The 10,899-nt window shown below is 48.5% G+C and overlaps 1 protein-coding gene across 2 annotated transcripts; it reads left to right on the plus strand.

The window, feature by feature from the left end:
* The first annotated feature begins 40 nt into the window (after nucleotides 1–40).
* Nucleotides 41–10,362, plus strand: CFAP36 (cilia and flagella associated protein 36). 2 transcript variants are annotated; one of them, XM_032684156.1, is made up of 10 exons: nucleotides 41–165; nucleotides 3,930–3,994; nucleotides 4,685–4,786; nucleotides 5,178–5,292; nucleotides 6,200–6,287; nucleotides 6,804–6,855; nucleotides 7,671–7,797; nucleotides 8,728–8,894; nucleotides 9,296–9,448; nucleotides 9,850–10,362. In XM_032684156.1, the coding sequence occupies exons 1-10, from the start codon at nucleotides 57–59 to the stop codon at nucleotides 9,934–9,936; spliced, it is 1,065 nt and encodes a 354-aa protein (XP_032540047.1). In that variant the 5' UTR covers nucleotides 41–56; the 3' UTR covers nucleotides 9,937–10,362. The 2 variants fall into 2 exon arrangements, with proteins under 2 accessions (XP_032540047.1, XP_032540046.1); XM_032684155.1 differs by lacking the exon at nucleotides 41–165 and adding an exon at nucleotides 250–414.
* The last annotated feature ends 537 nt before the right edge of the window (nucleotides 10,363–10,899 follow it).

Here is a 10,899-nt window from a genome sequence, read left to right on the forward strand (position 1 = left end):
CGGGACGATGGAGCGGGACGATGGAGCGGGACGATGGAGCGGGATGATGGAGCGGGATGATGGAGCGGGACGATGGAACGGGACGATGGAGCGGGAGCCAGCCCACCTCCCCCCCGGTGCCCACCCCTCCTGCTGCGGCGCGGGCCCGGCGCCCACCTGCGCCAGGTAAGCCCGCCGTGCCGAGCGGCTGCCGGGCCTCCTTCCCGCCGGGCGGGTTCCAGGGAATGCCGCGAGGGCGGCCCCGGTGCGGGCGGTCCCGCCCCGTGACGCCGGTGGCCATCGCGGCCGCGCCGCCGGCCATGGCGGCGGAGGAGGAGGACGACGTGGAGTGGGTGGTGGACACGATCGCCGGGTTCCTGCGGGGGCCCGCCTGGTCCATCCCCATCCTGGAGTTCATGGAGCACAACTGCGAGGGTGAGCGCCGGGCCGGGCGGGCGGGCCGGGCGGGTCCCCGATCGCCCCGCGGGCTCTGTCCCCGCTCCGCGGTGTCCCCCCGGTGCCCGGGGCTGTGCGGGAACGGGCGCGGCTCCCGCCGGGCGCTCCCGGGGCCCGCGCCGGCCCCCGAGCCAGCCCCGTGCCGGGACTCGCATCCATTAGATCGTCCTGGGATTACGGCGGGAGCTTACGGCTGACACCGGGCGAGCGCTGCGCCCCGCTCGGCCTCCGAGGCTTTTCCCGTAGCTGCGGGTTTTCCGTGGGAAACCGGGCAGGACAGCCAGAAGCGCCGCCTGGCCGGTGGGACAGAGGAGGAGAAGGCCCAAAGTTAAGTTCCTGCAGTTATGTGAGCGTTGTCAGCTCAGAGGTGAGAAGCCCTAAATTAGTACCTCCCAGAAATGACAGCACTAAAAATCAGTGAGTACCGGTCGTGTGTTGTAGTTGGTCCTGTGCGTGAGTTTAGCTCGGAAGCAACTCCAGTTAAACCTGCTTTTCTTCCTCAAGAAGGAACAGAGGGAATCAAGGAAGAACTTGGGGAACAGCCTGGAGAAGTGGAAGTCCAGGCAGTGAGGGGGACCTGGGATCACCCTGTAGCCCGGGGAGACCTGTCCAGGCGTGTCTGTAGTGAGGGAAGGAGGAAACGCTTCCTGATGTAGAGATTTGGCTAAATTACTTCTACTGCTCACAGAACAATTTCTGCTGCCCAAAGAACACCTGGAGCCTTATGGTACCAGAATAGAGACAGTTTGGGCAAGTCTGAAAGCAGTGCCTAAACCCTTTGGAAACCGAAGGAAGCTTTAATTTGCGATTATTGACAAAAATTGCTTCTCAGTTACCCGGAATCATTTCTCCTCCTCCCAGGCTTTACCTGAGGCACAATCACCCTGGGGCCGTACACCTTGCCCTGCTATAGCAGGAAATGAGGGAGGGAAAGCTGCTGGAGGTGGGAAGGGATAGGGCAATCCAGCCTGGAAGCGTTCTCCTGGGAAGTCTGCCTAAAGTTGGCGAAGCACTGCGGTCTCATGCGAAGGGTGTAGGTTTAGGTGTCCAGGGAATTGATTTATCCCTCTCGGGAGCGATGATCTCTCTTTAGAAGGTTGAGGGGAATTTGCAGGCAGTAAGAAGATTGTGGGCCCGCTGTAATTTTCCAGGGCTGGGATGGGGCCTTCTGCTGGGCTGATCCCACTGCTGCCCTTGCACCCACAGACTTTGTCAGGGCACAGTTCTTCACCTTGCCAAAACATTCGGTCTTTGGGCTGGACAAGCAAATTGGCAACATTGTCATCAACTGACAATAATTTGTGATTGCTTGAAAATGCCATGTGAATTTTGGCAAGTTGGTGTGTAAGGAGTTCATTTTGGAACTGTAGTTACTTGGGCCTAGTCCTTGCACTTCAGCTTGTAAACGATCATAATGGTTTTCTATGTGTTCCTGGCTGTTTGCTTTCCCTCTCCCATAATTTCTTATGGCTGCACTGCTTTCCTTTGATGTGGAACTGCACTTGAAATCGATGGGTGTGTATTTAGGGCAAGAAGGCTTTCTGGTTTTACTCAGATGTTCCAAGGTGCCCACTGAAACATCATTTGGGCATAAATAAGCTTGCTAATAGTTCTGAGCACCAGCAGATAAAGGTACAAAAGGAATAAACAGCCCTTGTGGCCTGTGACTCCCTCCCAGCACAGAACCACCTCACCAGCCCGGGACTCAAACCAAACTTGACTTGAGCTCATCCCGTTTGAGGGGTCCTGGGCAGGATTTTCAGTTTTACCAGGAAAATGGTGAGCTTGTCTCCTGGGATATCAGGGTCCCCTGGCTTGTCGTGACAGGGTGGTTCTTCAGGTGTTTGTTGCTGTTGGGCAACCAGAGGCTCTGTGCCAAAACCCTAAAGGAACAATGACTGTGTGATTTAAGAGCCCTGAGTCAATGAAATCCAAGGTCTCCGTTCCAAGCGCTCCTAATGCCACTTAGCCGAGGAGATGCTGACTGCAGCTCCCTGCACGTGGCACTGAACTTCATCCCAGCGTGTCCTGAGCCTGAGGACAGAGCACAGCCCTGTGTCACCCAGGACAAAGGGACCAGAGAAGCCAGAGGGGAAGGTCGGGGTCTGCAAAGGGCTCTGAGGGATCCCCTGGAGGGCAGGAGGTGCAGGAGGCAACAGGGGCTGTCAAATGTCTCCACCCTCTTGGCTTTGGGAATGTGGTGGTTGCCAGGGGAGTAAGATTTGTACAACATTTCCTACCATTTGAATTTATTATTAGATATTTTAAAAGACTTTAATTTGATTTTTTAATTTTTTTTTAATTTCTTCGTTAAAATTGTCGCCTCGTGCAAAAAAACCCAAAAGCGACGTCGCTGTTCCAGATTCTGATTAAAAAGCAAGTTTTCTTTGCTTATTATGAGGCCTGAAGTGTGTGATTGGATTTCTCTCCCTGCACTTGCTGGGAGGGGTTAGGAAGTGGTGGCAGTGCCTCCTGCTTTAGGAACTGCCACCTCCTCCAGGCTCAGGGCACTCCCAGCCGGGAAAGGCGCCGGAGGAGCTCACAAAGTCACCCCAGATGGGGGTGAAGGTCACACTAATTCCGTGGGCATCACCCCCATCAGGGATGTCACCTACATGTGAAGATTAAACCACCCTCATCCACCAGTTCCAGCAGAATTCCCATATTCCTCCAACCACTTCAAAGGATGCTCCCGGGAAGTGTCCTGTCGGACACGGAGCGGCTAATCCTGAAGGGGATTGAGGCAGCCTTATTTCTAAGCCTCTGCTTTAATTGCCAGGTTTTACATTACCTCTCTTCTTTGTTGGCAGGAAAAAAATGTAAATTAATGCCCCCCCCCAAAAAACCCCTTAGTTTTCAGCTTCCCTGGCATTCTGTTCCTTCCACCTCCTCTGCAGGGTGGAGATCATGAGCCCGATAGTTCCACTCAGGAGTTCCTGCTATGGGTTTATACAAACAGGATTAAAACAGAACTTCACCACATTTCCTCTTTGGGTTTGCCTGGTTTTATGCAGGCAGGGGCTCACTGTCCTGCATCACCTTGGCTAAAAGACTGACATTTAAAAAAACTCAGTTTAAGTCATTAATTAACCCATCCTCCATGTAAATAGATAGAGAGACAGAAATTCCCTGCTCTGTGTGTCATCTGTCACCTTGGAACACCCCTACACAGGTTCCTGTGGTAGTTCCTCTATTAAATCTTAATTTTTAGTGAATGTAGCTGCTCAGTCCTCAACTTATAAGTCTGTCAGGAAGATACATTTCCCCAATATTAAATCATGACACTTAATTACATTAAATTACCAAAAGCACATGCTTGCCCTGAGTGTGGGGGAGAAACACGACTGTAATAAATCATTAATCATATTTTCACGTGATTAAACATGTTGAATATATTCCCTTGTAAAGGTTAATGTCTCTGTTTAAGGCATCAGTTAATTTGTGGCGCTGTGTACACTGACTGGAAAATGTTTCTTCCTCCCTCCCTCCCCCAGTTTTTGATGATGAAGAAGAAAGCAAGTTGTCTTACACAGAGATTTATCAGGAGTACCAAGCTCTGGTGAGCATCATTCACTGTTGGGGGGAAATTTCTAAGGAAACCGATTTAAAATGTTAAATTAGTGTTTAGCTGAACTTCTCATCAGGTTATCTTTGTTATTTAGAATGTCCTAACATAGCTTGTTATTTAGAAATCCTTTGAGCTCTAGTTGTCCTTTGTGCTTTCATGCTTAGACACCAGATAGGTAGAAAAGAGACTGTGACACACTCATATCTTACTCTGTGCTACCTTTTTAATTAAAATTAACATATCTACCAAGCTTATAGATACAGTCTTGAGGGCAGTGATGTTATTTTCTGTCAAGTTAAAATGACAAAGAGCAGGAGGTCTGAGAACACACACAACCTGTATCTCGTTCACTGGGGAGTCTGGGAAATCTTCTGACTTAAATTTCAATTGGCAGAAAGAAATGACAGGATTTTTTTTTTGGAGCTTAAATGCCTATAAACCAATGCATGCAGATTTCCAAACCCCTCTTTTTGTAACGAGGCTTGGGTGTGCTCGATGTTAAAAAGCATCAGCTGGATAAACAGGAGCCAGCATCCATCAGAAAAAATGAGTTGCACTGTTGTGATGATTCTCCTGTGAGTTTAAAAAGCACCCCAGCAGAAAAGAACGTGCAGTGATGGAAAAAAATCACGTGGTTCTTAGGGAAAAAGCTGACAGAGTGAGGCTTGTCCTTCCTTCCAGGTGGAGAGGTTGCTAGAGGACTATCTCAAAGAGGTTGGAATCAATGAGGAGAAGTTTCAAGAGGCTTTTTCATCCCCACTTGCAAAGACTCACACCTCACAGGTATTTGCCTTCCTCAAGCAAACAGATTGATTCTCAGCTTTGTGATTTAGATTTCATTCTTAGCTTTATGTTTGCACTAGTACAGCTGGGGGGAGATGGAGCTTGGAAAAGCTTTCTTGTTAAAACTGTAACTTTCAAACGACTTACAGCTGCAAACTTACACTGGGAAACTCGGTTTTGTCATAATATTATTGTAGACTCGTTCATCTAAAGGCATGAGCCACCAAATTCTTTTCCTGACTATTACTGTGTGTCTGGAAAAACAGACAGGTAGGAGAATGAAATATTAGACTCTTCAAACCAGAATGTGAGTGTCAGTGTGATTGCAGGCAGCCTGAGCTGGCTGTGGTTCCTGCAGGGTCTGATTTTGGTGTGTTTTTCCCCCCCTCAGGCCATCCTGCAGACAGTGTTGGCAGCAGAGGATTTTAGGCTATTTAAAAAAATGATGGTGCAGAAAAACATTGAAATGCAACTGCAAGCCATTCGGATCATCAAAGAGAGGAATGGTGAGAAGGGGTGAAAGAGGGGGGTCCCTTCAGGGTTTCAGAGTTCTTTTGGGGGCTGTTTAATCCATTCAAAATGAGTGTGGAATTGTGGTTCTGTCCCAGCTCAGGTCACTGGGAAACATTCAGTTGGTGTTACTGGGACTGGGATTTCAATCCTCGGTCCTTGGCCTGCATTCCCAGTGCCAGCTGCCTGTGTTTATAAACTCAACACATTTTTCACTTCTGCTTGTCTCAGTTTCTCTGTGAGACTTGACTGAGTTGTTGGTTACAGAATGTTGGTGACAATTGTGAGTGTTGGAGCAATGAGTTCCTCAGACATGCCAATGCAGATCATTTGAATTCTGCTGAACTGCCTGCTGTGCTTACTCTGCACTTCACCCTGAAAAATCCACAGGGAAAGCAGGAGCTAAAGCCTTCCCCATGCTAATGCACACCTGAAAAAGGAGATAAGGAAGATAATCCACACCAGGCTTTGCTGCTCTGCTGATGTTCCTGAAAGGATTTTCATCTCCCTGCTCCTTTCTTCCGTGTCTGTAGTGTGTCACCATTTGGGTTTGCCTCCTGTTTCTCATGGAATCATTTTTAAATGTCCCCTTCCATCTAACAGCTAAATTTGGGAGTAGTTCAGTTGGCCATGGCCAGCACAGAGCTTGGCTTTACCTGGCATGTCCCAACTTCCATAGGCAGAAACCTTTGCCTTTGTGCTGCCAGGACCTCCAGGATCAGCCGGGACCCCTTTGGAAACAGTTACAGAGAGGAAGGAGTAGATGGCTTTGGGTTTGTGGTTGTGGTTTTCCTGTGTTTGCTTTTTTTTTTGGATTTTTTTTTCCCTTCTCTCTGCCCACTGAAGCACAAAATCATTTCTTTTATAGCAAGACATAATCTTTTCCCCTATTTTTTTTTCCAGGTGTGTTGCCTGAGTGTCTGACAGAGGGTTCGGATGTGTTCAGTGAGATCGAGCAAGAAGAAATGAAAATACTCAAGGAGGTTCTCAGGTGAGAAACAAATCCCTCCTGCTTTGGGTGTTTTGTTAAAACAAGAAATAAAGGCCTGTAGGACCTGACTCTTCCAGCCTTTCCCAGGAAACTGCCTTCATCTCACTGATGGCAGGAATGTTCTTGTCAAAATCCTGCTGAACAGATGATATCCTCAAAAGCCCCCACTCCCAGCTCACAGGGATATAAACAAATCCAGGTTGTATTGGATGGTGCTGCTTTCCCTCTGCATCCTGGAAATACTTCCCTTCCTGTCTTTAAACCAGGGACAGAAAAGCCCTGGGAATTCCTACACAGTTATTTGTGCACAGGGAAAGAGGGCAGCGGGGTTTGTGTGCTTCTCCCAGTTATTAACTTCTACTAAGAGTGTGTTTTCACTGAAGTCATGGAAATATTTTGGATACTAATAAATATCCGTATCCAAATAGTCCTGGAATATTTAAGCAGCGCTAAATTTACCTAAAAATCACTAACACTAAATGAGTTCTGAGTATTTACTTGTGCTCTGTGTTACAGAAAATCCAAGGAAGAATATGACCTAGAGCAGGAAAGAAAGAGGACTGAGGAGGTGAGTACCTGACTTTTTTGAGTAAGTTAGGAGTTAGAATTAAGGAATACCCCGACATTCCTGTGCTGGCTGTGACTGGATCACTCCAAGTGTCCCATCAGGACACGTATCCCATGACAACCACATTCCCCCCTCAGTCCCCGGATCCTAAAATCCTGGGAGCAGATGTCAACCTTTGAGGCCCAGAGAACGTGGGAATTACTGATATTGTCAGGATCAAAGAGACTTCAAAGCACGAGCTGCCTGGGGATGACAGCATCCCTAATCCTGCAGGAATTACCTCCAGGATCCCTTCAGGGACAGGAGAGTTTTCATGGAGTGCCCACGGCACTGCCAGAACTAATCCCCAGCACCCAGAAACCCCCTCCAGGAGCCCAGCCCTGGGTGTCCTGCAGAGCCAACCACGTGGAAAAGGGGACTGGAGTCATGGCAATACCCCCCGTGCCCTGGGAAAGCAGGCAGCTTTATCCAGGGGTATCACTATTCTTCCTAAAAGAGCCAGGTTGTGATAGTGTTCAGTGATGCATTTGTTGTTTGGAGGGTGTTTTAGTACAAAATAATTCCATATTTTAGTGACTGCTGAGGGGCTCTGTCGTGGATTAGATGGTTGATAAACAGTGTAGATGTTTTCTGGGCAAATCCCAGCTGGTTTAACTGCTCCAAGAGGTGGATTGGGGTGTGTGGAAGGTAAAAGAACACAGTTTTACCTGGAAGTTCTTCTGGGAGCCTTCCTAGTGTGGACAGTTGGATGCCTACACTGCCTACAGCCAGGGGCTGTAACACTTGGGTTTGATTTCCTTGATTTCTGATTTCAGGCACAAGCTAAACTCAGAGCACCAGATGCCACCCACAGTTTGCCAGGGAATTCAAGAGGAGCTGTCAAAGTGAAGGAATCCACGGAGGGAGCTGAGGGTGCTGCAGAAACTCCCAGATGCCCCCCAGGTAATTTTAGGGGGTGTGGGGGGTGTGTGCAATGCTGAGTGTGCAATATGAGCTGGGGTTTAAATTATACAGGAGCCCACTCGTGTCAAGATTTTCAGGCTGTGGGTAAAACACCCCAGTTCTGAGCAGGGTGTTGGCACAGGGTGCCCTGCAGGAATCCCTCCCAACCCGGGGCCTTTAAGTATTCCAAGATGTTCCAAGTCTTCTCCAAGTGGAGGAGAAATAGAGGAGTCCAACAGCAGTTTTTATCTTTGAACTCACTGTGCTTGTGCCACCATAAGAACAGCAAGTTCCCTGCAAGCAACTCTGAATCATCCACTCAAAAAGCTCTGCCCTCTCTCCCTTTATACACTGAATTTACACATTGAATTTACAATTGCACACCAGTTCTTGACAGCAAATATTTCTGAAGGAACCAGCCTTCAACTGTTAAGGGTCATTCACAGCCCACCAAACTGAATCCTTTAGTTACTCATTTTAATCTTTTCAATGTTACATTTTCAGTTTTGGGTGGGATTGTGACACTTTCCAACATACAGTTGTTATGGATAGACTCAAACTGAGTGAACAGAGTCAAACTGGTATTTCCCCACCTTTTCTTGCACATATATGAACACCTCCAGGCAGACAGGACAGCACAGTCACAGGGCTCTTCATTAATAACAAAAGAATAGCAGGAGCAGCACCTCACCTCACCTGGGAGGAGTTCTGGTCCAGAGAAGTCTCAGGAAAGTTCTGGAACACCCCCTGCTCCCCTGCCTGGTCACTGGAGATGCTTTGGCTCCCACCTCAGGAAAAAAGGGGAGAAATGTGCCTTTTTTTTAAAGTTTTCCATTTCATGAGAAGACACACCTGGATAGTGGAAGAAACACCGATTTGTTATTTTTATCTCATTTCTCTTCTTTCCAATTTCTCTGTAAAATTCCTTAGAGGGATCTCATAAACCTCCGAAGGAAGACCTAAAACCAGCCTGCCCAGTACAAAAAGGAACTGAAAACTTACCTCAGCCCTCCTGTGCCAAGGGGAAAGAAGACACTAAGAAGAGGCCTGGGAAACACTCAGAGAACACAGCACAGAAAGCTGGGCTGAAAGGGCCTGTAAGTCTAAAGCAAACAAGAATAAACCCCAAACGTGGAACTGCAGGGCCAAGAGCAGGATTACCAAGTGGAATATATACTTAAGACAGTGTTGTTTCTGTTCTTGGAATCAGGTTGCTTTGGGTTAGTTTAATTTTCTTCTAAAACCAGCGTGCAAACACTTTTGCTGATATTCCCAGTTTAATTAGCAGGGTTCAGCTCGTGATTCTGCTTTCAGAGCAGGATTCAGCCTCAGAGCCATGATAATTTCTTAGGAGACAGCTCTGGCTTGAACACTCAACTCGGGTTTGTTCTCAGCTGATAATTTTGGAGGCAAATAGGGTGTAAAAGCTTTTCTTGCACAGGGCATCGATACCAAAATTTAATTTCAACACATGGTTTAAATCTTTCCTCCCCCCCAGAGTTTATCAGAAACCGAACAACAGGAGCTGAAGCAGCGTGAGGAATACCTGAAGAAAAAAAGAGACCTGCTGCTGGCCACGAAGAAAGAGTCCAAAACCAGGGCACCAACCCCTCCAACCACAGACCAGAAAGAGGAGGAGACACCCAGACAGGTGAAGCACTCCCACACTTCAGTCACAGACCCCCAGGGCAGGTGTTGATGCTGCTGCTGGACAGTGGGGCAGGGTCAAAAACAGCAGGAGGGGGAAGGAGAGAGGAAATATTTCCAGCATTTTCACTGGGTTTGCAGAAGCTTTGGGCTGGAAGTTTCAGTGATCAGTTGCCATTGGTTTGCTTCAGGACCAGCAAACCCTGATGATTCATCTCAGTTTCTGAGTGGATAAAATGCCTGTTTGCTCTTAGTCTGTGTCCTGGTTGGGCTCCCCCAACCCTCGGGGATGTTTTTACTGATGAAATGGCAAAGGCAGGGCGGTGTCAGGAGCCCCATTCCCCCTCTGCTCCCTGTTCCCTGCCAGGGAAGCTGCTCATGGCCTGTCCTTTTCCCTTTGTTTAGGAAGTGTCAGAAGAGAAGCAGAGGTTGCTCCAGAAGAGGAAGATGCTGGCAGAGAAGCTAAAAGAAGAGGTTATTAATAAGCGATAGCTTTAAGAGCTCCTTGCAGGCCCCAGGAACAGAAGGGTGTTCTTAGAACAAATTCTATCATCACTGAGTGAGGGGGTTTGGTTTCCAATCTCACCCTTTAGCTTTATAGAACTCTCAGACAAGCAGCTCCATCCTTGGTAAATCAGTATTTCGGTTACACTGACCCAGCACGAGCTCTCCCTTTTCCAAGCGCTGGGAATTCCCTGGGACACCCTGCAGTGCCCAGCCCTGCCCCGGCCTCTGCAGAGCCTGGAGAAGGGAAGCAGAGATGGAGAGCAGGTGAAGTCATTCCTGTGGCAACAAGTCAGAGCTAGACACTGTAACTTTGGCATTTTTAACAGTACAGAAGATGGTCCTTTTATTAGCCCGTTATAAAATCACTCTTTGGCAGCTGTGCAACGTAATAAAGTCCAATTCCCCAAGGAAGTGCAACCTTGGCCACCTCATTTTTAAGAAAGGTAGTGCAGCTTAGGGGTGTAAGAATGAACTCCAGCTCACAGCCTTTTACAGACTGCTGGGGCACTTTACCAGCCCCAGGGCCCAAGTTTGCTACAAACACAACTTTAACTTAAAGGAATTGCTTCAGTTGCAAAGTCGGGGCTGCCCCCAGCAACTCCCTTCCAGAGTAGGAGAAATCTTTTTAAATCCTTTACTGGTTTGGCCTTGAGACACTGGAAGTGGGGAAAGAGGCCCCCCGTTTGCCCAGGTTATCACCCCCCTGATTGCCCCAGCAACCCACAGGAAAAGAGAGACACCCACCTGGTCAGGTTCCACGTAATTTTTATTAAAATAGCATTTGGCAGGTGCTCTGTTCTTCTCTAGAAAGGGGGGTAGTGGGAGGGCCCCAGGCAGGGGAACACAGGGGGCTGGGGGAACCAGCACTGAGGGGTGACAGCCCCAGGCAAAGCCACCACAGAGTGCTGTGTGTCACCTCCTGGGACTGTCGGGTGGCTTCAGTGGGAC

This window comes from Chiroxiphia lanceolata, chromosome 3, assembly GCF_009829145.1.
Source record: "Chiroxiphia lanceolata isolate bChiLan1 chromosome 3, bChiLan1.pri, whole genome shotgun sequence".
NCBI lineage: Eukaryota > Metazoa > Chordata > Aves > Passeriformes > Pipridae > Chiroxiphia > Chiroxiphia lanceolata.

Excerpts from the sequence above, each read along its gene's own strand:
- CFAP36 (XM_032684155.1), top strand. The coding sequence starts at position 300 with ATGGCGGCGGAGGAGGAGGACGACGTGGAGTGGGTGGTGGACACGATC. Across the intron at positions 5,293-6,199 it reads GATCATCAAAGAGAGGAATG|GTGTGTTGCCTGAGTGTCTG; the intron begins GTGAGAAGGGGT and ends TTTTTTTTCCAG. Across the intron at positions 7,798-8,727 it reads AACTCCCAGATGCCCCCCAG|AGGGATCTCATAAACCTCCG; the intron begins GTAATTTTAGGG and ends AAAATTCCTTAG.